Source organism: Hippocampus zosterae, chromosome 6, assembly GCF_025434085.1.
Source record: "Hippocampus zosterae strain Florida chromosome 6, ASM2543408v3, whole genome shotgun sequence".
In the NCBI taxonomy this organism is placed as follows: Eukaryota; Metazoa; Chordata; class Actinopteri; order Syngnathiformes; family Syngnathidae; genus Hippocampus; species Hippocampus zosterae.
Window position 1 is genome coordinate 17,501 of NC_067456.1, and position 26,470 is coordinate 43,970.

At 49.7% G+C, this 26,470-nt stretch overlaps 1 protein-coding gene and 3 long non-coding RNA genes across 5 annotated transcripts in view; all 4 read right to left on the reverse strand.

The window, feature by feature from the left end:
* Positions 1-73, reverse strand: part of LOC127602845 (uncharacterized) — a 1,398-nt gene extending 1,325 nt beyond the window's left edge. The window contains exon 1 of the long non-coding RNA XR_007962890.1: positions 1-73. This exon is cut by the window's left edge and continues 1,043 nt beyond it. This is a non-coding gene — a long non-coding RNA (uncharacterized LOC127602845).
* A 687-nt stretch (positions 74-760) lies between these two features.
* LOC127601881 (uncharacterized) lies at positions 761-2,299 on the reverse strand. The gene is made up of 3 exons (XR_007962668.1): positions 2,257-2,299; positions 1,699-2,148; positions 761-891 (listed from the first exon to the last, which is right to left on the reverse strand). It is a non-coding gene; the product is annotated as an uncharacterized LOC127601881 (long non-coding RNA).
* A 2,218-nt stretch (positions 2,300-4,517) lies between these two features.
* LOC127602846 (uncharacterized) lies at positions 4,518-7,496 on the reverse strand. The gene is made up of 3 exons (XR_007962891.1): positions 7,398-7,496; positions 7,091-7,225; positions 4,518-5,177 (listed from the first exon to the last, which is right to left on the reverse strand). It is a non-coding gene; the product is annotated as an uncharacterized LOC127602846 (long non-coding RNA).
* A 3,800-nt stretch (positions 7,497-11,296) lies between these two features.
* ppef2a (protein phosphatase with EF-hand domain 2a) lies at positions 11,297-24,649 on the reverse strand. Of its 2 annotated transcripts, XM_052067518.1 has the most exons (17): positions 24,207-24,649; positions 22,199-22,258; positions 21,310-21,437; positions 20,984-21,038; positions 20,738-20,913; positions 20,373-20,487; positions 20,226-20,272; positions 19,316-19,482; positions 19,204-19,240; positions 18,864-19,013; positions 18,469-18,780; positions 17,447-17,632; positions 16,908-17,050; positions 15,863-15,969; positions 14,934-15,100; positions 14,487-14,574; positions 11,297-12,739 (listed from the first exon to the last, which is right to left on the reverse strand). In XM_052067518.1, exons 2-17 carry the CDS (start codon positions 22,248-22,250, stop codon positions 12,486-12,488), a joined length of 2,184 nt encoding a protein of 727 aa, XP_051923478.1. In that variant the 5' UTR covers positions 22,251-22,258; positions 24,207-24,649; the 3' UTR covers positions 11,297-12,485. The 2 variants fall into 2 exon arrangements, with proteins under 2 accessions (XP_051923478.1, XP_051923477.1); XM_052067517.1 differs by lacking the exon at positions 24,207-24,649 and having other exon boundaries at positions 22,093-22,209.
* Between the last annotated feature and the right edge of the window lie 1,821 nt (positions 24,650-26,470).

Consider the following 26,470-nt stretch of genomic DNA (forward strand, 5'->3'; position numbering starts at 1 on the left):
ATTAAGAGGATCAGGGTTAAGATTTGATGTTAGGAGTGAGACCCTTAGGTGTTTAGGCAGTTCGGGTTCAGCATTTTGGGGTTTCTGCATTGATGGTGAAGAGGTTACAGGGGATTAGGGTTATGCGAGGTTAACGGTCTGGTTCGGGAGTTGGGATTAAGAGGTAGGATTTAAAATTGGCCTTGGGGGTTTAAAGTGTTAGGGGTTTAGAGTAGGGGATTCAAGAGTTATGGTTTAGGATAGGGGTGAGGGTACAGGGCTAGCGTTTAGAGTTAGAAGGTTCAGTATAGGGCAGGGGTGTCCCAACTTGGTCTGTCTGTTTCTCCAGCTCTGCCGGGAGCAACACACCTTTATTCAAATAACCAGGATCATTCTAATGACTGAGCTGGCTGATGAGCTGATCATCTGAATCGGGTGTGTTACACATGAAAGAGGTGGGAAAAAAAGCAGGACATTGGCCCTCCAGGCCCAGACATTCCTGGAGTATGGATGAAGGCTGGTGCTCGGATTTGGGGGTTGCATTGTCAAATCGGGTTAGGACTAAGGGGCTAGCATTTTCTGGGTCAAGGTTTAGGATTACCATAAGTGTAGTTAGGGGGTGTAGGGGAGGGGGGTCATGGTTTATAGGTTAGAGTACAAGGACAGGTATTAACATTGAAGGTTGGGGAATTAGGGTTTGTGTGAGGGGATTAGGGAGAATGGCAGGGGTGTCCAAACTCGGTCCTCAAGGGACGCTTGTCCTGACCCTTTTCCAACTTTGCCAGGAGCAACACGCCTGATTCAAAAAAATCAGGATCGTTCTAATGCCGCTTCAGAGATTGCTGATGAGCTGATCATCTGAATCAAGTGTGTTGCAGCCAGGAGAGGTGGACAACGGGCCGGACAGTGGACCTCCAGGCCCGGGGCTCTGATGTGGGGGGTTGCATTGTCAAAATCGGGTTAGAATTGGGGGCTAGCATTTTGTGGGTCAAGGTTTAGGGTTAATGTTAGTTTAGTTAGGATTCGTGTTTATAGTTAGGTTAAGGGGTGTAGGGATCATGGTTTAGAGGTTAGAGTACATGGACAGGTGTTGGCATTAGGGAATTAGGGTTTGGGTGAGGGGGATTAGGGTAAAAGGCAGGGGTGTCCAAACTCAGTCCTCAAGGGACGCTTGTCCTGACCCTTTTCCAACTTTGCCAGGAGCAACACGCCTGACTCAAAAAATCAGGATCGTTCTAATGCTGCTTCAGAGATTGCTGATGAGCTGATCATCTGAATCAAGTTTGTTGCAGCCAGGAGAGTTGGACAACGGGCCGGACAGTGGACCTCCAGGCCCGGGGCTCTGATGTGGGGGTTGCATTGTCAAATCGGGTTAGAATTAGGGGCTAGCATTTTGTGGGTCAAGGTTTAGGGTTAATGTTAGTTTAGTTAGGATTAGAGGGTTAGTGTTTATGGTTAGGTTAAGAGGTGTAGGGCTCATGGTTGAGAGGTTAGAGTACATGGAGAGGTGTTAGCATTAGGTTATGGGTGAGGGGGATTAGGGCAAAAGGCAGGGGTGTCCAAACTCAGTCCTCAAGGGACGCTTGTCCTGACCGTTTTCCAACTTCGCCAGGAGCAACACACCCGATTCAAATAATCAGGATCGTTCTAATGCTGCTTCAGAGATGGCTGATGAGCTGATCATCTGAATCAGGTGTGTTGCAGCCGCGAATGGACAACTGGCAGGCCCAGGGCTGGACATGCCTGCAGTATGGATGAGGGTTAGGGTTCAAGTTTAATTTTAGGATTTAGGGGTTGTGGATTTAGAGTCTTACGGATGAATTGGGTTAAGGTTCACAATATGTCAGGTAAAGGGGAGAATTAAAGGTTAAGATTTAACATTAGCTTAAGGATTATGGAGGTTAGCGTTCAGGGTAGGTGATTTGAGGGTTTTGGTTAGGAGTGAGGGTACAGGGTTAGGGTTATAGTTTACTGTTAAGGGTTGGTGAGGAGGTTAGCATACCGAGTGAAGATTTTATTGGAACAGTGCACATTCATCAACACAAGAATAAAACAGGGGAAATGCGCCACATTTCCAAATGCTGGTTTTCAGATGTAGCACGCATCACATAAAACACGGACAGTGATGCAATCTGAGCCACTTTTCCCACATACACATTTGAAGCAGTTCTAGATGAAAGAGGCGAATATGTGCACATGTTTGCAACAAGCCAAGTTTGAAAGTAAACAAGACAGTGTCCATTGACTGAAGAAAAAAAAAAAGGTTCACTTGTGTACCTTAAATTTGTTTCAGACAGTCAGCACTGACGTTCCTCTCCTCATTGACCTCTGCTCCACAAGCCAACCAGCCACAACAGCACAGACCGTCCAACAGCGCTGTCATCTCCACTAAATAGACCAGGCCTGTGGAAAAAAAAGCTCTATATGTGGACACGTCTGCAACAAGCCAAGTTTGAAAGTAAACAAGAGGTCCGAGTGTCCATTGACCAAAAAAAAAAAAAAAAAAGGTTCACTTGTGTACCTTAAATTTGTTTCGACAGTCAACACCGACGTTCCTCTCTCCTAATCCTCGGCTCCACAACCCATCCAGCCGCACCAGCGCATACCGTCCAACAGCGCCGTCACTAAATAGACCAGGCTTGTGAAAAAGCTCATTACAGGTGCAACGAACAAGCACCTGGGTTTGGATTAGAGGATTAAGCGTTAGGTAGTAAACACTTACACCAAACCCCCGTATCCTAAAAGCGTCGACACCAAACCCAAATCGCCTGTATGACGAACCGAACAGCCTGAATGCGTCATCGCATAACCTTAACACACGACTATACTCAAACAAACTCCCTTGTACCCTGACTCTGAACACCTAACCTTTAATGCCTATACATCTAACCACTGAACCCAAAAATTCTATCCGCCTTACTCCAATTCCTAACCCCAAACTCAAACCTCGAGGGTTAACCCTGAACATCCTGCCCTTACCTCAACCATAAACCCCTAACTGTCAACCCTCCAACTTTATCCCCCAATTCTACCCCTCACCACTTTAACCATACCCCAAATGCTTACTCTAAACTTCAACCGTAACCCTAATTTCCCTTTACCCTGAAACTCAGGGGTGTCCAAACTTGGTCTCAAAGGGCCGCTGTCCTGTCTGCTTTGCATCTCTCCTGGCTGCAACACACCCGATTCAGACGATCAGCTCATCAGGCATCTCTGAAGCAGCATTACAACGATCCTGATTATTTGAATCAGGTGTGTTGCTCTTGGAGGAGCTGGGAAACGGGCAGGACAGCAGCCCTTAAGGACAGAGTTTGGACACCCCTGGGTTTGAGGGTTTAAGGGAAATTAGGATTAAGGCTGAGGTTTAGAGTTAGCACTTGGAATATGGTTAAAGTGGTTAGGAGTAGGATTAGGGGTTAAAAGTTAGAGGGTTGACAGTGTTAAGGGTTTATGGTTGAGGTGACGCAGATAGGCATCTTGAGTTTTATTAGAACGGTGCACACTCATCAACAAGAATAAACAGCAGAAATGCACCATACTTCCAAATGACGACAGTGATGCAATCTGAGCCATTTCTCCCGCATACACGACAGAAGCAGTTCTAGATGACAGAGGAGAGAATAGTGTCATTTCAGTGATCAAAGTTATGCTCATTATGTGAACACTTCTGCAAAAAGCCAAGTTCCAAAGTAAACAAGACAGTGTCCATTTAACGAAAAAAAAAAAAAGGATTGGTTCACTTCTGTACCTTAAATTCGTTTCATCGACAAGTCAGCACTGGCGTTCCTCTCCTTATCCTAGGCCACACCAGCGTAGACCGTCCAACAGCGCTGTCATCTCCACTAACTGAAAAAAGCTCATGACAGGTGCAAGGAACAAGCGTCTGGGTTTGGAATTGGGTGAGGGGATTAGAGAAAGGGTTTTTGGAAGAGAGGGTTAACCGTTAGGTAGTTGGGGGATAGGGTGAGAGGGTTAGGTGTGAGAAAGTCAGCGTTACGGGTTGGCTTGAGCAGGTTTTGGGCTTACCGTTATGATTTAGGCTTAACACCTCTTTTTAACCTCAATCCTACTCTTTACCCCAACCTATAACACCCCAAACGTGTATTCTTTAGGGTTGCAGTGACCAACTGATCACATTTCAGAATGACCTCAAACCCTCTCACCCTTCCTCTAACCTCAACCATAACCCAACTTTAAACACTAAACCCGTATCCTTCTAAAAGCGTGGAAACAAACCGTCTGCAAGCCAAACCCGAACAGTCCAAATGCATCATCCCATAAGCCCAACACCCGACTATCCTCAAACAAAATCCTTCAAACCCTTCCCTCTGAATGCTTAATCCTTAACGCCTATACATCTAACCACCTAACCAAAGATGCCTTTCTTCCTCACCCCAATTCTAACCAACATCTCAACCCTCAAGTGTTAACCCTTAACATGGTGCCTTCACCTCAACCCATAACACTTTCAACCCTCCATCTTTTAATCCCTAATCCTACCCCTCTCCACTTTAACCATATCCCAAATGCTCACTCTAAACTAACCTTCATCCTAATTTCCCTTTACCCTTAAACCAGTGGTGTCCAAACTGTCGTCAAGGGCTGCTGTCCCGGCCGTTTCGCATCTCTCCCGGCTGCAACACACTTGATTCAGATGATCAGCTCATCAGGCATCTCTGAAGCAGCATTACAACGATCCTGATTATTTGAATCAGGCGTGTTGCTCTTGGGGGAGCTGGGAAACGGGCAGGACAGCCGCCCTTAAGGACAGAGTTCGGACACCCCTGGGTCTGAGGGTGCAAGGGAATTTAGGATTCAGGTTGAGGTTTAGAGTTTGCATTTGGAATATGGTAAAAGTGGTGAGGGGTAGGATTAGGGATTAAAAGATGGGGTTGACAGTGTTAGGGTTTTATGGTTGAGGGCACGATGTTCAGGGTTGGCGCTCGAGGTTTGAGATTGCAGTTAGAAATGAGGGTAAAGCAGATCGGCCTCTTAGGTTAGGTAATTAGCTGTATAGGCATTAGAGGTTAGGCCTTCAGAGTAAGGGTTCAAGGGATTTTGTTCAAGAGGATAGGCAGGTGATGTGGTTAGGCGATGATGCATTCGGGATTACAGAACAGTTCACATTAAATCACAAATACAGTTAAGGCGGTGAGAGTTACGCATTTTGGCGCCTGGTAGATGAACAAATACTGCATCTGCAAGACAGAAACGAGCCAGGACCGTTTGTGTGAATTTACCACACCGTATGTACAAAACGAGGTTTTGGGGCAGTTCCGACTCACCTCGGTCTGGAAGAGCTGCAGCCGCTGCTCTCGGATTTCCAAACTACCGCTTTGTGTCCAGCGTGCATCTTGTCCATCATACCATCAATCACGACGAACCTGCCCGTCTGACCAACGCCAGCGCTGGGGGAGGTGTAAACATCAGGCTTGTCAACTTTGGTTTATTGGTCTCCGTTATGAATGTAACCATTATTGGGTTGAACAGACTTAATCATGTAGTTACATTCTTAACATTAGCCAGAGAAATATTTTGAAGCGCAATGCCTGTAATGTACCTGCAGTGGACCACGATGGGCGCGACAGGCGGCTTGAGCGCCTTTGACTTTCTTGGAACTTGAGCATGCCGATGGGAGAGAAGGGCACGCCGAAGTTGGGCCAGTTGGTGAAATGGAGCGGCGTGACCACACGCGGCAGCATTCGATTGCTACGAGATGAACAAAGTGTTAAGTGAAAATCGTTGCCCAGAACGAGCCATTCGATGCTTCTGATGTGTTGGACGTAGAACTTGCGTATGGTGTAATCCACCAGCACGTCCGAGTCCTCCACTGCCACGCGCATGTGCCCGTAGGTCCAGCAGCCCCGATCCAGCCAGTGACAGCAACTGTCACACACGTCCTACATGGCAATGGACATCTTTCATTTTGTTTCAAATTGCAACTTCAGAGCCCTTGGAAAGTTTATTCTCCACCATCGCTTTGACTATTCCTCCATTTTTCTCTTGCCACTTGCAATGGCAAGGAATTTTAGATTAACTGAAGAAAATTAGGGTGAGACCCGAATTAAATTTTTGGGAGCATCGGGGGGGTCAGAAGTCCCTTTTATGCCACCGTTTTGCTGCATGACAGCAACTCACTTCCTTCAGGTGCGCCAGAATGACAACCTCCCGCTCCCAAATCATCCTCCAGAGATCAGCTATCGTGTCCTCTTTGGACCTGGCACAACAAAAATCGTGTTTGTTTTTTGCAAAGTAACTCGGATCGAGTGAACATCAACTTACCTTGTGCTGCTGAGAATTTGTTCGTTCTTTATGGTGAAACCCTGTTCAAGGAAAACTTGGAAGAAAATAGAGCAATTATCAATCTACCACTCACGTCAATGTTGAAGGTGGCGTACGAGTGTTGGGGAGTCTGGCGATTGGGGTTAGGTTTAAGAATAGGGTCAGGGGTTCGGGTTACAGAATTTAGGCGTCGAAGTTTGAGTTATTCACTGTAAAATGTGAGAGCCCCTTTGGCCCTGCACAGCAAGCAGCGATAGCTGCCCTCTGCTGGTCAAACCTTGTCACTGCAAACTGAGAAATACAGGTCAAGGGTGTTCAAAGTTGGCGTGGGGTTCGTGTTACAAGTAAGTATACAAGAAACTGCGGCATCCTCTTATGGGGGATGGGGGAGTGGTGATGAGGTTCGAGGTTAGGTGTTGGTTGAGCATGAGGATTGGGGTGTGAGGGTAGGCATGTCCAACTCCGGGGCTTGAGGGCCACTTTTCTGCCCGTTTTCCAGCTCCGTCGGGTGCAACACACCAGATTCAGATGATCAGCTCATCAGCCAGCATTTGAACGATCCTGATTATTTGAATCAGGCGCGTTGCTCCTGGGAGAGATGGAAAACCAGGCAGGACAGCAGTCCTTGAAGACCAAGTTTGGACACCCGTTTCTTGGGGTTTGGGGGTGAGTTAGTTGGCGGGAGAATCAGGGTTAGGGGTTTTGATTAGAGTTAGGATTCGGCAGTAAGCGTTAGTCTGTTCGAGTTAGGCATTTTGGCGCCTGGTAGATCAACGCATACTGCATCGACAAGGTGCAAAAGAGGTTTTGGGGCTGCGCCCCGACTCACATTCGTCTGGAAGAGCTGCGGACGCTGCTCTTGGACTTTCCAACGAAGCCAAACCTTTCCGCTTTGTGTCCGGTGTAGATCTTGTCCACCATACCATCAGTCACGATGAAGCTGCCCGTCTTACAAATGCCAGCGCTGGGGGGGGGGGGGGGGGGGGGGGGGTGTAAACATCAGGCATGTCAACTTTGGTTTATTGCCGTCAGTTGTGAACATTATCGGGTTGTACAGAGCTCATCATGTAGCAACATCAGCTATATCCTTACCAATAGCCAGAGAAATATTTTGAAGCGCGATGCCTGTTGTGTACCTGCAGTGGACCACGATGGGCGCAAAGGGCAGATTGAGCGCCTTTGACTTTCTTGGAACTTGAGCATGCCGAAGTTGGGCCAGCTGGTGAAATGGAGCGCTGCGATTAGATGACAGTGGCAAACAAACGAACTTCAAGGAGAGGCCAAGCAATGACAGCGGAGGCCCGGGGGCTTTGATACACTTTCATCCAATTCAAAGTTAAGGGCGGAGTACCCCAACCGTGACGTTTTCTTCGCATTCAAACACATCGAAGCAATACAATTGTTTGACGTGCTCATTCGGTGCGCGCCCCGCCACGTGCTCATCCATCCACGTTAGCTTAAAGGCTAAACGCGGCCGAATTACACTCCGGCGTCCGTTTAAACACCACACGCAGCACAGCACAGCCCAGAACGGAAGAGCCTGCGTAGCACAGAAATCCAGACTGAATCAGTAAGCACACATCTAAGAACAAAGAAGGAACAAGAAAAACAAGCCGAGGAGAGCATTCTTACGTTTGGCCTCCCTTGAAAGCAGAGAACGCGCAAAGCCATAGGTGGACAGGTATTAATAGACGACAGCGCCAACCGGAATACGCCACTTAAGGAGTGGGGCTGGCACAATAGCGACCCCTGGCGTTCCGGATGCTTTGAAAAACTTTCATCCAATACAAAGTCAATGGCGGAGTACGCCTTGTTTTATGTTGAGAGGGAAGACACATCATCCGTGCAGCACATTTGACAATAAAGTTGTATTCAATTACGTTTGAAATGCCTTGAAATCCGTGCAGAGAGAGCTGAGATGACTTGTGGGTCAGCAACCACAGGAGTCCCGGTGCTTTGATAAACTTATCACCCAATGAAAAGTTAATGGTGGAGCGGGCCAAGCTTCTGACGCATTCAAACACACCAAAGCAACAAATTAATTATTTGACACACCCATTAGCCACAGAGACATTCGATGCGATCAGCCATGTGCTCACCCGTCCACGTTAGCCTGTAGGTCAGCGGTCTCCAACTCTGCCTGGAGTGCTTCTGTCCTGCCTGTTTTCAGGCTCTCCAAGCTGCAACACACCCGATTTTGACGAGCCATCAGCATTGATCCTGATGATTTGAATCAGGCGTGTTGCTCCTGGGAGAGCTGGAAAACGCGGCAGGACAGAGCCCTCCAGGCCCGGAGTTGGACACCCCTGCGTTCGTTCAATGGCCCGAAAAAAAAAAAAACCAGGGCGCGCTCAAATTACTCTCGGCCTTTCGTTTACCGCACGACGGAAGAGCCCCGCAAAGCACACAAATGCAAAGAACTGGTAAAAATGGATCAAAGACAATCACCTGAAAACAAAGGACAAAAGACACTTGCAGAGCATGGGCGGGAGAGCTGAGACGGCCTCAAAGCAACAAAATCGAATCTTTTACATAATCACTCAATACTGGACGACCAAAGCCGTGCAGAGGTGCGGGAATCCGTCGATTCGATCGTTTCGTTGCCCTGTTATCAATGGCGAAGTAGAGTACACTCATTGGATTTCAGACTCTTCACATGAAAACAGCACACCCCGCAACAAACATTATTTGACACTGTAAATCAATACTGGAGGACGATTCTTTTTTGTTCGAGTCGTTCAATTTACAAGAGACGGCGTTCACAAAACACGGAAATTGCAATGGCGCCGCATGTCCACCAGAGCCACATTCCGGCCTTTTGTCCCGCTCCCTTTGATTTTCACTCATTCGCCAAATGAGTTGATACATGGAAAGAATGACGAAACAAACACCCAAATCCGCCTGACGGCTAGTGATGTGACAGGAAAGAATTATCTCCCACCCACCACCAAATTTGGCCCCTATAAATTATGTTACTAAAATGCTACCCGTAAATCCCAAAGGGTCAAATTTGGCCCTAATCGCAATTAAAGCATTGAAGTTTTGAAAAAACTGCCGTGTGGCAGCATCACGACTTGCTGCAATACCTCCAACAGGGTTGGGTTGTTCTCACTGTAACGGGGGCTACGCACCGGCTGGCGTTCACCTCTTGGGCTTGCGCCACCCCCCAACCCCCCAATCGAAAACACAACGCGGATTTTTAGCCCTAGCTAATAGCCAATTATTATTTGACTATTGAGTCAAGAGTCACATATCGGATTTTGGTCACTAGAGGGCGACACGCGCCGTCACATGATTCATGCCAATCCACCCCTTCAAAGAGACGGTCCAGAAAAAAGTGTCAAATGCTAATGCCTTGAAAAGCCTTCCAGAAAAATTGATCGATATTAAATAACGCCAGTAAAACTGCAATTGAGGGTCAGAGCTACACAAAAGGTTTTGTATACACATTTTCACATGCATTTGGGACAAGTTGACTGTTACGGTTCAGGAGAGGTAGAAGTAGCGGTGGATTCAAAAGCGAATGGGGAGCAGGATAATCGGAGGCTCACGCGGTCCGGGGGTGAAGGAGCAGCGGCAGTCAGGGCAGCGAGGCACCGGGAAGAGACGAGTAAGCAGTTGTACACAAAACATCCAACAAGGGCAAGCGCGTGCGCTAGAAAAGGCCTAGATACCACTCGTAATTCACGAATCATCTGGCACCCGCTTGCAGATCAGCATAGGCCTTAGACACAGGTGGTGATTGCTAATCAGCTGCAGGTGCGGGAGCAACTCCGGCCCCGCCCGAGAATAGAGGAAGCAAACAAAGTCCCCGGAAGTGGACCATCAAAATAAAGGACAAAGTCATCATACAAAAACCTAAGGAGTATCGTGTGACAGCACATCACATTGACATCCTGAAGCTGAAAAGAACATTTATTTCATCCTCAAACTAATCCCCATGAAGACAAATGTCTATAGAAAATGTGCACAGCGCGAAATGAAAATGCATTTCAAGCAATACAAACTGCAATCGAGTGTCGGAGCTAAACAAGAGGATTAAGATGCATATTTTCACGTGTATTTTGCACCAGTTGACGTTCTGAAGCCGAAATGATCAATTTCATCCTGCAACTCATCCCCATGAAGACAAATGCAAGTTCATTGAATAAATACAAATGCCCTTATTTGTATTTATTTAGTCCACTCCAAATACAACGACAATGAATAAATTATTTGCATTATTAAAAGGACAAAGAAAGAAGAGCGACCCCGAGGAGTGCCGGGTGCTTTGATACACACCCAAAAACAACTTAATGGCGTAGTGCACCATCAAAGCAAAAAAAAACGATTTGACCTAACCCAAAGCTACTAACCGTTCGGTAGCTCCGCCACGTGCTCATCGATCCATGTTAGCCGTTAGCTCAACCAAATCCAGACGGAACCAGTGAAAACTACTGATGGCACGAGCCACACTGGTGCTTTAGCACAGTGCCGAGAGCCCAAGAGGGAAAGCCCGTATCCCGCCAGTAATCATTCCTCCACGTTAGCCGTTAAGATAAATGGCTAAACACAACCGGGTCGCACCCAAGTTAGCACTCAGCCTTATACCGCAAACCTAAGGACGGAACGGAAGAGACCCGCGAAGCACAAAAATGCAGACCGAACCGGTCAAATGGATGAAGTACGATTAAATGGGGGAAAAAATGACGAAATATACTTGCGGAGCATGGGCAGGAGAGGTTTGATGACCTCAAAGCGGCAACGTACACTCATTTGTTTCCTGGCTCCTCACATGGAAACGCAATGGCTTGGCGTGTTCACTGGAGAAAGCCACTCCCGGTCTTCCTGTCTGCGAACGTTCTTTATTTTTTCCTGTAGATTGGACACAGAAAGAAAGCTATGTGGGATCGGTCTGCGGCGTTGGGCCTGGCGGGAGGACCGTACACCTGCGCCCCACCGCCCGAGAGGCTTCGGTCGGTGCGATGGCGGTGGTTCAGTCGCTCCCTCTCACCCAGTACACACTTTAAACAAGGGCGGAGAGACTTTTTCCATCCACTGGATATGCCATATATTTCAAGTAAACATTTACAAAAGTTAATGAAACACGATTTGATCACATACAAGTTCCACAGTATTAATCTGCACTATGTAGATATGGTTTGCGTTCCCGCTTGTGGTCCAGGAGGAGCTGCTTGGCACGGTGACAAAGAGCTCCCTCCAGACTCCAATAGCCAAGACCGTGCGGTGACGCCACCGTATACTGGACATTCAAATACTGCTAACTAAGGCACCGTGTGCATACTGTAGTGCATTTCCTTAACATTTAGTGCCTAAAAAAAATCAAGGGTACACATACACATACATTTGGTAACATATTCAAACAGAGCATGACCACGTTCAACTTTTTTTTTTCATTTTTCCAATATTCACAATGAGCGTGCAGGGTTGAATGAACACTTGTGGTCTTTTTTGACTCAAAAGGAGATGCGACATGACCCGGGAGCCAATCACAGTCCAGGTTGTGTCCTGCACAACGCAAGAATAAATTGAGACATTTAACTTTTTAGGCAGCAGATTTAACAGCAAATGTGATTTGATTTAGCGTGCGAGAACAGTCAATGCATATAGTAGGTGAGCACAAACAGTTTGGATTTCACCATTTTCAGTCCTTAGTGAAAATTTGTGAATGGCAGTGTCACTGCAAAATTTTCAAAAGATCACGTTTTTCGTGTGTATGTATGTATATATATATATATATATATATGTGTGTGTGTGTGTGTGTGTGTGTGTGTGTGTATAAACACATTGGTTGTTCTAAGTTTTTAAAGATGGTGACACCCGTGATGATTGGACACAAGAAAAAAAATGGAAAATACTGCCATACCCGTGGCACAGTGCGCGCTCAGAGCGACCGCTTCCCCTTTTGCAAAAGACAAGTTGTGTGTTCTTTGTCTTGTCTCGTTTTGATGCGTGCTTAACTGAGAGCATCTGTAATTCCATAGGATAACCCTGACACGAAACAAACAACCCCACAAATAAGCAGGGGTTTTCAACGAGCCATGGGGGGATGATCCCCCAAAACACGCAAATCGGTGAACTAGGGAACACTGAACTGTGAGTAAACCGAAGCTGCACTGTAAATGTTCAAAAATGTTTTTTCTTCCCCTCCAAACTGTGTCATTTTAGTTTTAAAAGCTTTTTTGACTTCAATCTAACACAAGTTGTGAGCTGCACACATGCGGTTATACGTGTTCGTCTGGGTCGAGCGCGGAAAGATCGGGCGCGGTGGCCATAAACATGCTGCGCCCCCTCTCCAGCCGACTCTTCTTGTCGGTGAGGCGGAAGGCTTCCATGAACTCATCAATGTCGATGGCTCCGTCACGGTTGCTGTCGATGGCCACCGTCAGTTCTGAGATGGCCTCATCCGTGATCTCCATTTTCAGGTACACGCTCAGGAGCTTCCACGTCTGACGGAAGTCCGAGGGTGAGATGAAACCTGGTAAAGAAAGAAAAAAAGGCTTATTTGATCCAGAGCAGAATACCATAATCTGACTTTGACAGAGAGCGAGTATTGCTTTTGACACAAGTGAGTGTCTGACTCCCCGCCAATCAGCCTCCATACATATGGACAGTAAATCCCTATCTACTTGATTGAGCGAGCCTGCTCCCAACCTACAGTATCCGCTCGTTATCCCAACCTACATACGAAGCTAGCTAGCCAAGCACATCACTGCCAACAAATCTGACTTTTGGAGCCAAGTACCATCTGACAGGCATGCTAACTACTCACCAAGCAACCTATCAAGATGGCTCGGGCTCTACTCACCTTTGTCCCAGCTTTAGCAAAAATAGCTCCCGAGTTCGCCACCTCTACGCCCTATTGCCTACCTATCTATTCACTTCCCCTCCTAGTTCGCTCGTGAGCTATCTAGCTACAAAGCTAAGTAGCTAGCTAGCAAACCAACAACCTAGCAACCACACATTGTCATGGCTTTGCTTTGTCTGTTTTGTTTTGTTTGTTTTCAGCACCAGCTGGAGAAGAGGGCGTGCATCTTCGACAGGAGCACCTGACCCTTTTTCACAACCAAGCCAGCAATGTATTTAAGGACTGCCAAGCTGCCTAATCAGTCTCAATAATAATAATAATAATACATTTGTCAGATTATTGACTTTACTCACCACTTATGCTCAGGTGATATTTTCTAGACCTCTTGTCCATGTTCATAGTCGCTCTTGTTTCGCTAGATTCTTGTTTAGGAAGCGTTTTGGCTTTCAAATCGTTTTGGACAACTTTAAGTTCCATGCGTTGGATTTTTGACATTTCGTTTTGAATACTTTTGGTTTTCAAATTGACACATTTTCTGTCGCGGTGAAAAAGGAGCTGAGCCAAATGGCGAAGCTCTCAATTTATCGGTCGATCTATGTTCCAACCCTCATCTTTGGTCACGAGCTGTGGGTCGTGACCAAATGGAAAAAAGTGTTTTCTCCGCAGGGTGTCCGGGCTTTCCCTTACAGATAAGACGAGGAGCTCAGTCATCCGGGAGGGGCTCAGAGTCGAGCCGCTTCTCCTTTGCGTCCAGAGGAGGTGGCTCGGGCTCCCGAGCGCCTCCCCGGTGAGGTGTGCTGGGCACGTCCCGCCGGCAGGAGGCCCCGGGGACGACCCAGGACACGCTGGGGAGACTATGTCACCCAGCCGGCCTGGGAATGCCTCGGGTTCCCCCGGGAAGAGCTGGCATAAGTGGCTGAGGAGAGGGAAGTCTGGGCTTCCCCGCTAAAGCTGCCGCCCTGCGACCCAACCCGGGATAAGCAGTAGAAAATGGATGGAGGGATAATATACATCGACTTGTACGCATGTAGCAAGCTATCGCTATCGAGCCATTTTCCTTCCCTCCTAAGCAAGTGGGCCATTTCATTAGGAACCGCTCGGTGCCACAAATGATAAATATCTGACAGCTAAAGCGCTTCAGGGACTTGGGGCCCAAATGATCTTCCTTTCAGGTGGAATATGGTGACTGACGTTTCTGAGCGGCCACAAAAAAAGCAAGAGGAGAAAAAAAAAGAGGAATGGTTGTGTGTCCACGGAGAAGGTGGAGGAACAGTCAATCAGTAGGTTAATCTGCCGTCTTAACCGGGAGGATCCCAGAGGACGTCACAGGCGGATTAGCACATCGCACGTTAGCATACACGTCTCGCGTCACATGCTACACAGATGATGATGTCATGTGTCAGTGGGCGTATTGGACCTGAGTTATTGGTGTCGACGATCCTGAAGATGGTCTCCAAGGTGGAGCGATGGCGGTACAAGGTCTCAAGCAGACTCTGGTCGATATGCTACGTGGGAAAATACGCCATTGTGACAGAACAACGACAGAATACAATGGACGGACAAATTGAATCGAGTACGACTGCAGAGGTTGCATGCAAACGCTTGACCGAAGTGAGTTGAAGGTACAACGCGTCTCCTCGTCATTGGAGAATTGGACCATGAAAACAAAGATTTGGGCAGTGGGGAAAAACAGCTCCACATTTCTCCCCCGAGATTGTCCAGAGTTTTGAAGTCGGTGGAGAAACGTGCAAAAATTGGGGCAACGTTAATCAAGAACTTTAGCGCGGAACGACAAGCTCCCGAGCACCGACGTAGACATTAGTCACCGTCCGAGTGGCGCGGCGGTCGGTACGAAGTCCCTTACGTCAGCGTTGGCCCCTTTGATGGCGAGCTGGTCGAACCACTGCCGGTAGTCGATGAGGCCGTCGCCGCTCTTGCCGCCGACCAGCTGAGAGCGCAGCATCCGCCAGGGAAGGCCCAGTCGCATCACGCCCTCCACCGCCGTCGCCCAGTCCGTCACCGAAATCAGACCTAAGCAGCCGTCAATACCGTGAGGTGAGGTGATGGCGGCCGGCACGCTCCTCCATCGCGCTGCTCACCCTGCCATCTGTACTTGGACACCGACCAATATGGCAATGTGCCCACTAGGCCTAAACAATTAACAGTGGGAAAACATTTTTTTCCAGCACATCACATTTCTTCCTCTCCCTCTTTCCGTTTTAATTCGATTTAGGGACTTTGTTTGAATTTCATCCAGTTGTCGCATGGAACGTGTACAGGGCTGCAAGTCAAAGGGTTCAGTAAGTTAGGAGCTCCGATTGAAGTGTGGTGATGCCCTGGCAAGTCTTTGGGAGGGAGGAGAGCGGGGGGGGGGGGGGGGGGGGGGGGGCTTAATCCTGAAAATCAACGAATTGGGATGGATTTTTTTACGCCGATAAACATTCTAAATGCATTTTCTGTGAGAACAAATACATGCAAACATTTGACTGGAAGACAAAGTCAAGAATCCTCTGGCGTTTTGCACATACAGTATGTTAAACTTGGCTACCCGGTCACATTCCTCGTGAATGAAGCTCAACGTCCGTCCGATGTTGGCCAACACAACTTGAAACGGACTCTCCGTCAATGGGTGACCGTGTCCCCGAATGTGCTTTTGGGTGAGCGCCATCATCTTTTATGGCGAAGGCTTGCGATTCACGCTCCAAAGTGGAAAAGGCTCAGTAGACGCGAGCGGGAAGGAAACCGTGGGCACATTTGAGAAAGCAAAAGCTGATCCGGAAAGGCCAAACTCACCCGTGTTGTGGGAGTCAAAAGCTTTGAAGGCCCAAATGAGGTCCGACTTGTGGGAAAAGAGCTGCTCCCGAAGGACTTTGAGGGCGGAGCGCTCCGTCTGCCCGACGCTGCACACCGCACAAGACCAAGAAATCAGATGGGCCGCGCGTCCAAAGCGCTCGTTTCAAAAGGGGCGGGATGAACCCAGCCGAGTTGCCCCTTCGCGAGGACAAAGCGCTTCACATTACACATGGATGGATGAATTGTTGAGCGAGGACTTTCTTGTCGCGTAAGGCTTTGACTTTAGGAACATGACACTGCAATTTCATCTCGAAAAGATACAATTTCAGCCTTGTAAAGATTACGACTTTTGATGGGGGCAAAACATTTCCTTGAAAAAAAAAATACTTAAACTTTACTGTAATACAAGTTTTCCCCTAAAAAAAAATCACCTGGACTTCATTTTGGGGAGAAGAGGATTCCTTTCAAAACACAGCTTGCTCTTGCCAAGACTGCCATTTTTCTCCTTGAAAATGACATTGGCATCACAGCCGCATTCTACGTTTGTAGACCGACAATAAAATGAATTACATCTAAAAATAATAATCTTTTTTTGTGGGACAACTTATTTGGAAAGGTTGGAGCTTTTTTCCCTGTATGATTACATGTTCTGCACAAAGACATACCTTAGATTTCTCTTTTTTTAACTTGATTCTATTTCGATTGTGACTTTTATCCAGATAAAACTTCCTGCATCTTGTAGAGACGAGGGCTTTTCTTGATTGAAATAAAAAATGACTTCTTTCGTACAACAACATCTTTCTCGAATAAATATTCATTTGCTATTATAAGACTGCGGTTGCGATTTTTTTTCCCCCTCTTGAAAATAAAATTGGTTTTATATGCCATGCGTTTCCCACATGGCAGCGGTGTTGCCGTTAAGATGATGCACGAGTTGATGGGAGGAGAAAATCAATCAATCATCTCCAACGTGAGGGGTCCCCGCAGCCACAAAGTTGGACAAGTCTCGATGGAAGGCACGAGCCGCCGCCGCCGCCGCCGTTACCTTTGTTGGGCCGTGAGCTCTCTGGTCATGCTGCTGGCCTGGTACTGCACCACGTAAGGCACCAGGTCGGGTCCCAGCTTCACGTAGGCCCCTCGGTTGCTCCCCACGTCGTAGTAATTGGAGGCCGAGAAGAGCGTCAGGACCTTGGTGTCAAAGGGAGAAAGCTCGTCACTTTATCCCCCCCTCCCCTTCGGCGCCGAGGGGGGACTGCGCTTTTTTTGGACACGATCCAGTCAGCATTTCGACGGCGCGACCGGCCCGGGCTGAAACCTGATTTGACTCAAAACTAATTACATTATATCGACGGATAAAACACACAATCCCACCAACTTTGTCACGATAAACGACCTGGAAAAAGTGTCGCCCGAGAGAAATGTTGCAAAACGAAAAGAATCGACTGCCGGGAGGAATGCGATGCACTTCCAAGGAGGAAGGACTGGAATTGGGGCGGGGTCAGCGCTCGTGATGGCGTCGAGGCCAAGCCGGAGCCGATCGCGGGACAAGTCGGGGTCCGCGTCGGGGTCCGAGTCGTCGGTCACCTTGCGGTCGTGGCAGAACTCGTAGCCGTCTTGCTTGCACTCGTGCGAGCGTACGATGAGCTGCATGTTGTGCTTGCTCAAGAAGTCCCGGGTGACGTCGGGGCCCCAGTAGCATCCGCCGCCCCTCAGCTCGTTGGGTATGCAGCCGTCTTGCGACATGGGGTCGCTCCACAGCAGGTCCAGGATCTGGGAAAAACACGGCGCGGCGCCGTCGGCGGCTTTGTCCTTTGGGCCAACTGCGGCGAGCCCGCAGTTTGACCGGGGACTAAAAGTCAGCCGGGATAGGCTTCGGGAGGCAACAAACGGCTCCATCCACCAAAGTGATTAGAATTTGCAAAAACACACAAAATGGCTACATCCGAAATTAGACCCCCCCCCCAAAAAAACACGTCATTAACAAAATTAAACGCAGACAAAAATGTTTAAAAAAATAAAAACGGCGCTGAAGCTACATCTGGACAACTACAAAGTCAATGCAAGTTTTCAATTGGTGAGCTTTTGGGGTCGACGTGAAACGGGCCGCAATCCCTCAGCATGCCGTTTGAGAGCCAACGGGTGCAAACGGCCAGTTGCGGAGGGGGTCGGAACCGGGGTGTCCTCGCATGCCGAGCAAAGGACCAAGCGGGGGGAACGCTTCGACTTTCAATCTTCAAGTCGGAGCCGCGCCGGAGATGGCAAAAGCTCAGGCGGCCGTCGCGGCTCTTTGACGTGGCTCTCTCGGAGCGCCGTCGGGGACACGGATCGGGCGGCCCGCTCTTCCGGCTCCTTCGAGTGATGACGGAGCGCTGGAAAAGCCGATTGAGCCCCCGGGGAGGATTAACGAGGCGTGGATTAGCGAGCGCGTCGGCAAGCCGAGATGGGCGCCGCTCGAGTGTCGCAGAGAGACTACGAGGGCGCTTAAGTCCACCGGGCTACGGCCTCAAAGCAAATGACGCGGCGGCGACGTCGGCCGCCCGGGGAACCCCTTGGGGGGGGCCAAGAAGGAGCCTCTTTTGACTCTGCCCACCCCCCACCCCACTCACCTGCTTCCACTCCTCCTTGGCGCCGTCGCTCCCGAGCGAGTCGAGGGAGGCGCGGGCTTCTCGTTCGGCGCCGAAGCTCCCCAAACGCTCGGCCTCGTCCTCCGCGCCGAGCTCGATCCGATCGGAAAAGTCCCGCAGGGAGCGGTTGAGGAAGCCGTCGCGGCTGACCGCGGGCTTCGGGAAGACGAGGGAAGCCCGCCGCCGCAAGAGCCTGCGATTGGCCCAGTCGTCGTCCGCGTCAGAGTCGACGGACGTGCCGGCGGAGCTCCGCTGCCGCCGCTTCTTCTTGGGAGGCCGAAGCGCCGAAACGTACTGGACAGAGAAGACGGCGGGAGCGGCCGGCTCAGAGCCTTTTCCGTCTCCCGAAGCGCGAGGGGGGGGGCTCGCTCACTCACAGCGCGTCGGTCCGCTTTGGCCAGCACGCCGAGGTCGGTGGAGTCCGAGATGCCGCCGTGCAGGACCAGAACTTTCTGGTCGATCACCGCCGCCAGCGGTAACCAGCTGAAGATCTTCTGGAGCAGCTTGAGGATCCGTTTGCCGTGCATCTGCGCCAAACGCAGACGACTTTATCCACGGCCTTCACGTCTCTACTTTTTGACAGCCCCGCCCATTGGGAGGGGGTCGGGGTTTCCGTATTTGGCAGAAGAAAACTACCCCGACGGATGAATCGCTCCATTCTTTTTTGGGCACCCAAACCGGTGAGGACCGGCGACGACGGAGGAGGCGGCGACCTACCTTGTATTTGCTCAACACTTCCTTGGTGAAGCCGTACCTGCCGCGGTCACGCCAACGAGAGGAGACAGGAATGGGTTCCGGGACTTTGCGCGCGGCCGCCGGCGTCCCGTACCTCAGGTTGATGAGGTGGTCCTCGTGGTTGCCTCGGTTGAGGTGCACCTCGGTGGGGTAGACCAGCAGGAAGGCGAAGAGGATGAGGAGGATCTCCATGGAGTCCTTGCCGCGGTCCACAAAGTCCCCGTTGAAGACGTAAGGCTTCTCCAGGGACGGCGTCCCGTTCTGTTGGAAAAGCCCAGCGAAGGCTCCTTGGGTTGGCCGTCCGCGATCCCAAGCGCCTCGCCTGCCGAGGGTCGCGGACGTGCCGGAGCCCGTCCCGGCCGAGCGGGCGGGGCGGGCCCACACCCTGAGGCGGCCGCCCCCCGATGGCACAGACACAAAGTGCCATTCGCACTCGCAGCAAGGGACGATTTTTCTCCGTGAACACGCCGCGCACGTACCCGGAGAAAAGCCAGGCCGGCACCTGGGGGCACCTGCGTCATCGAAACATGATTTCGGAGCCGACACTTGTCATCCAATCATCAACGCTGCCCTTCTATCAGTCATTTTTCGAACCTTTGATATCCTATTCTCAGGTTTGCCGGACAATTTGGGGTGGAAATGAGCAGGACGCGTCCTTTGCCAACTCATTTTTCTTGGTCAGAAATAACCGCTCCTTGTGACTAATATTCAACAGCGCCTCATTTTTGCTCCGATCGAGTTTCTGTTGCCCTTCATTCGCTATTCGCGCCCAGACACGGCCGCCGTGTCTCTTCAGCGTCCGGAGTCCACGGAAATTTAGCAGGCCGGCCGCCGGCGTAATCGTAGCCAGCGGCCGCTCATCCTCGGGCGGCCGCGCCCCGGGGGAATATTCGTTCCGCCTGAACGGGGACGCCGCCCCGCCTCACGGCGAGCCGCCCGGCCCGCTCTCCATGCGCACGTGCGGTCGAAATATCGATGGGGTGGCGCTCGCTTGAGCGGATTACCTTGTAGAAAATCAACAGCAGGTCTTCCAGCTGCCCGTGCAAATCACCTGCCGAGAAGAACACAAATCAGCGACGGCGGCGAGTCGGCGTTAGTCCGGCGGCAGCTGGAATGCACAGCGGGGATTCAACGGCGAAAGGCGGGCTGACCGCAAACGGTGATTTCTTTGCTGTGGCAGGTGGAGATGCGGCTGATGTTGGGCAACATGCGCAAGAGCTTCCAGGTCTCCAGGAGGAGCTGCAGGACGTAGCGCGAGTGCAGCTGCTGCTGACAAAGATGGGAGGAGCCAAATCTAGTCAGACTTCAACTCGGCCAGCGCGGCGACAATCAACTCCCGCCGGCGCCTTTCGCCTTTGTAAAATAGCACGGGGTTCCCTCCCCGACGGCGCGTGGCGGGCGGGATTGGGGTTTTCCGTCGCCGGGAACTACGTTGACGTGAATGGAGGACCTCCGGTCATCAACAAGTATGCGAATGCAAGCAAAGGGTTTGGAGGCGCGAGGAAAGGAATCGTACTTTCTTGTTCCTGAAGGCTTCCAGCAGGCAGACGGCCTGCTCCGCGGTCAGAGGGAAGCGCAGGCGCGGCCCCGAGTAGATCTCGGGCACCTCGATGTTCTTGTAGCAGAAGTAGCGCTCCCACTCGGCGTCGTGACACACCTCGTTCTCCCGGAAGATGTGCGAGATCAGGTTTCCTGCAAGGTTACACCCAAACCTTTTTTAGAGGGCCGGCTGCGCTCGGCGTGTCGGGCGAGTCCGGCTCACGTTCGTCGCTGGCTGGTGTGAAGTTGTCCATGAGGTAGCCCAGGAAGTTGTACAGCTGCCAAGAAAGAAGCGGCTTCAAGGCGGCGCCAAACCGTCTGCATTCCGACACACGGTGACAAGTCAGGCCCCCCCGAAGCCGGGTTCTCTCCGCCAAACCAAAATTAGCGGGAGGCGCGTCTGTGGCCAATAGAGCCACAAAAGCGCCTCCTGAAAAGACACGGCGAGTCCAGCGCTTTGGCTCCAAGCGAGCATTTGAGGGCCCGTTCGGTGACGCTACCGAGGAAGCGAGTGCGCGGCCGGGGCCGGTCCGCCCCACCTTCCCACACCTTGATCTGAGCCTGCTCCCCCGAGTACTCGATGGACTGGAAGATGTGCCAGGTGTACCTCCTCCTCATCTCCATGCGGGCCACGTACTGACGGTACCACTGCTGGATCAGCACGGCGGCCCTTATGGCTGCAAAACCAAAGCGCAGAATGAGCGACGACGCGAGCTTCGGTTGAGCCGTCGCTCGGCGCACCGATCGCTCGTCCTTCGAGGCGGCAAGACTTGAAGCGTGGCAACAACTTCAATTGCCTCCGGGAGCAGAAACGAACCTCAAATCTACACTAGTTGTGTTTTGCCGACCTGCGCCACCTACAGTATGTGGCAAACTTGACAAAAAAATCGTAATAGCATATGAAAGTTCAGACAAAATGCAAAACCAAACAAAAAAAGGTCCTGCTGGTATATTGAAAGTGAACAGAAGAGAACCAGAAAACACATTTATGGGTTCTCTTATTACATTCCACATTTCTCTTGTTGTACCGTTTATGGATCTGTGAATTACTTTTCGGTTTTTATTAAGGGTAACTTTCTTTTAAGAGATTAATCAATTCATAAATATATGAATCAAAGCAAAAAATCTCTTTTTAAAACTGAAAAAACAAATTCAAGTTGAACAAACACATTTCAGAGTTGTTTTTTTTAACCTTGCCCCCCCCCCCCCGGATTTCCTCTTCAGCTCATGTTCATGTATTCTAATCAAAGAGAGCCAAACGATGAAACCGGGTCCACCCCCAACCCCAATCAATGCCAAGTGTCTCGCATGACAATAAGAGATGCGACTTACATGTGACGCCTGCACAGAGCGCAGCAGAAAGGAGACGAGAAAAGGCCAAAATTGCTGACTGAGGCTTCACTCTCGGACTTTGCATGCATCAACATCGCAAGCTCACCTTTGACCGCGTGTCTTTGGAACTGGTTGGACTTGGTGACGCCACATCCCATGACTGTTCCTGCAACAACACACACAAAACCAATTATTGCACGTGGCAAAAGTTCACATATTATGGAAATAAACGTTGCGGAAACACCGTGGGTTCTTCCTTTTTTTCTTTTACTTAGAAGAAAGAGGAGGAATTGAACGGTGCAGCGTCACGCAGCACAAATAAACGGAGTCATGGTGTGATCACAAACACAATTGTTGACATGACAATGAGCCACATGCTGCTTCACCGAGACATTGATTCGAGAATCAGGCGGCAGCGCCGAGTGAACATGGAGGACAATGAGAAAAGCGGCCGAGCCGCAGCTTCTCTCTGGAAAAACTCGCACGTCCGTTCTGAAAAGGAAATGAGTGACCGGACCGTCACTGCCCCCCTTTGTCAGTTTTGACCAGCTGGCATCCGAGGTGAGGCGGCTCCCATTAATCCCCTTAACTGCCGGGTCGCTTCGAACCTCTACCTGCACAATCAGTGTGTGTGTGTGGGGGGACTTCTAAATTCTACTAAGGCTGAGAGCAGGCACGTCCAGCTCCGGATGGCCGCCGTCCCGCCTGTTTCGCGGCTCTCCCGGCCGCAACGCACACGAGTCGGATGAGCCGATCGTCGGCCAGCTCCGAAGCGGCACGAGAAGCATCCGGATGATTCAAAAATCCGGTGTGGCGCTCCTGCGACGGCTGGAAAACAACCCACTTTAATATGCTTCTGTGTATTTATAGCGATTGGGGATTCGTCCATTGTGAGACAAATAAAGGTTTTCTTTTTTATCTTAAAACGGGCAGGAGAGTGGCCGTTGAGGACCGACTTCGGACCCCCCTGGCTTCGACGCTCTTCAGCTCATCGATCAGTCAGGCGGCTAAATGTTTGTTTCAAAAAGGAAATGACATTCATGCCCTGCGATTGCCTGGCCGCCGGTCAAAGGTCTCCCCCGCCTGCGGCCCGAAAACGGCTGTGATAGGCTCCGACAAACCCCCCCCCCCACACACACACACACACCCTTTGTGAGGATAAAGCAAAGTAGAAAATGGATGCATGGACAATGCATCTTGAAAAGAAATGACAGCGGTAAGCAAGGAGTTGCAAAAAGTGAGGAAATATGAATTCAGGAAACAAGAACAAGGAAGTAAGCAAAGAAACAAGGTAGCAAGGAAACTAAGAAGCTAGACAGGAAGGAAAACAGGACAAAAGGAAGGAAGAAACAATTCATCAAAATAACAAGGAAATGAGGAAGCGAGGAAGGAAGCAAACAAGCAAGCATCTGTGGTGGACCGAAAATTTTGACCAATATGGGCGCCCCACTGGGGACAGTCACATGACAAGCTGGACAAGTTCACATCGGAACCCTTTCAATCAGTCAGAAAATGTAGAAATCGGAGGGGGGGTGGGGGGGGGGCATTTTGACATTTTTGGGGCTAGTTCAAAACGGTAAAAAAAACAAACCCGCTGCATTTTTGATAAGTGGGAATTTTTACCTTCGGTAGAGATGAATGTAGGGATGGTTTGAATCAGACAGAAAATGTAGAAATTACAGGACAAAAAGGGAAAATATTGTATATTTTGACATTTTTATGGTGAAAAAGTGGGAATTTTCGGCATTGGGATAAGCTGAACTGTTTCAAGTTGAAAACGGTTTGAATTTGACCTCGCCAACAAATAATCATCGTCAATAAACATTTTTGTAACCATTTCAAATCGGGAAAAATGGAGAGAATCAGCTGAAAAGTTTGTGCGATGAGTAGAGTGTGAGAATAAAATGTATGAACTATAATAACCCTTGTCAGAAAGTTAGTAGTGTGGAATATCATCGCACAATCATGATAACAATCAGAACAATTAACTAGAATAAATTGGATTAACACTACATTACTAAGCAAGTGAAATGAATGCCAACAATGTTGAAAAAGTAGAAGGCAAAAAAAAATATTTTTAATCCTTCAAATAAAAAGCAGATTGAAGAACTTACGTGGTCTCTCCAGTCAGCACGTGCGGTTGAGGGGGCGGGGGGCGCTTTTATCAGGCCATTTGAAGCACGTCACCCTCCACCCGCTCCGGTCGGGTGAAGAGTTTGAGGGTGGCCATCTTGGAGGAACAGCGGGAGAACCCCAAATGCCAAGGAAGTCCTCGGGTATGCTGCGCGTCTCTGCGCTGATCCAAAGCCGCTTCGCTCTTTAGTCCCTCGCGGCATGACGGAGGCGCAAGTGGATTAGAGGCGCTAATTGCTTAATGAGACGTGACAGGCCGCTCGCACCGGACCTCGGGAAGGAAGCACAGGTGGTAGGTAGCAAGTAGGTCAACATCAGCATCGATATCGTCACTTTGTGCGCATGTGCCTACACGCCTGCCCGGCGCCTCAGATCTGCGGACCAGACATTATTAGAAGTACCGAGGACTGAACTGAGGCTCAAGAGGGGATGGAGCCTTTCTTCCTCTCTCTGGAATGAGCTCCCACTGAACATTGGGCAAGCCTCCACGCTGGCCATCTTCAAAGCCCTCCTCAAAACTAGCTTGTATTCTTTGGCATTCCACTCAGCATGACTTAGATTTGTTCTTGGTTTTACCGTTTGCTGCTTTCTACCATCTTTATTTTACTGTTTATTGTATTTGTTCAATTGCTCCATGTACAGCACTTTGGATGCAGCGATGGCTTCTTTGAAAGTGCTCGAGAAATACACTTGAGTTGAGATGTGTGGAGCGCTATGACGGCTTAGCTCATTTTCCTGTCGCCTTTCACAAGGCGAGGAACGCCAACTGTGAAAGTGATTTTTAATAACATGTTTTAAATGGCTTTGGCGCAAATGGGAGCATTAAACCGCGCTCTATATCTTTCGATTAAATGACCAATTTTCATTCACCAATCGCAGCAAGTTCTGTTCTGCATCTGCCGCAATAAACGGGAGTTCATTGCATTCTTTCTTGAAACATTTGTCATATTGGAAAGATCTTGAAGTCGCTTCCAAAAAGCTGAACCATACTTATGAACATTTACATCTTTAAAAACGAAATGGAAAAACAGGGAACTCATCAAATGAATCTGGACACTTCACCGAGTTCGAAGAACGCGTGCTCTTTTCCCCTACCAACGTTTACATGAGTGGCACACTGTTCACGCGCTGATCAATACTCAAACATGTTCAAACGTGTACAAAGTCGGATCAACGGATTTTAAAACTCCCCACGTCGCTCCCGGTGCGTCACCGAAATCTAGTTCATGGAAGCAGGCATTCACTTGGAACACTTTCGGGGGATCACTTTGGCAAGTGGAGTGAGTGAAAGTGACTTGCGCTGCCGCATCAAGTCCGGCAGCGGACACGCGCTCTCGTTCGACGTTGAACAACGCGGTCCCTCGGTCCTCGACGTTAGCTAGCGGCTTGAATAACGACCGGTCTCGTTTTCAAGATGACGGTGCCCAACGCGTCGAATTCATCGGCTTCTCGGTTCAATGCAGAACCGAGGCGAAAAACGAGGCCGGCGTTGGCGATGAAAGATGAAAGCAAAGTCGTGCTGGTCGTCTTTCTCGTTTTCCACTTTCAGGCCTTGCATGTTGCTGTCGTCCTTTGCCCGCTTTCATCAAAACCGCCATCTTTGAATCCAAAGGCGGCCCCCACCCCGACGGCCCACGGCCCACAATTAAATGGAAATGCCCGCAGCGTGCCAGTCACGCTGGGGTGGAGGATTTGCTCCGCGGGAGCACGTCTGTTCGCCCCGTTCCATCGAGAGCCGGGAAACGCCACGTTCAAAGCCAACGCTTCGCACAGTTTGCACAAACCACCCAACCCCTAGTTAAAGAACTTAGCCGGACTTAAATGTTCGCACTTATTCTTATTTTATTTTTTGTTGTTACTGGTCCCGAAGCAACGTTGGTTTGGCGAGCTCAACCGTGAGGCTAGCTAGCTTCCCGCGGTTAGCTCGTCTTCCTAGTTGGGGCCGGGGCTGTCCACATCATGTGCGGTTCACACAAGCCAGTGGACTTGACTGGGGGTTTTCCACCGAGCGATTATAGAAACCATCAACAACGCGGCGAACGGGCCCAAAAGGGGAAAGCAAATACATTCTACTCACCAGGGGTGCCGTTCGTTCCACTTATCAGGTTACATGGGCAGTCAGCTGTGCTTCCGGAGGCCATTGGCAGTTGCGAGTGATTTGGCCGCCGACAGAATCTCGAGTCTGATTGGACAAAAAAAATTGGAGAATGAATTTACATAATTTAACGAGTGTATAAAACACTCA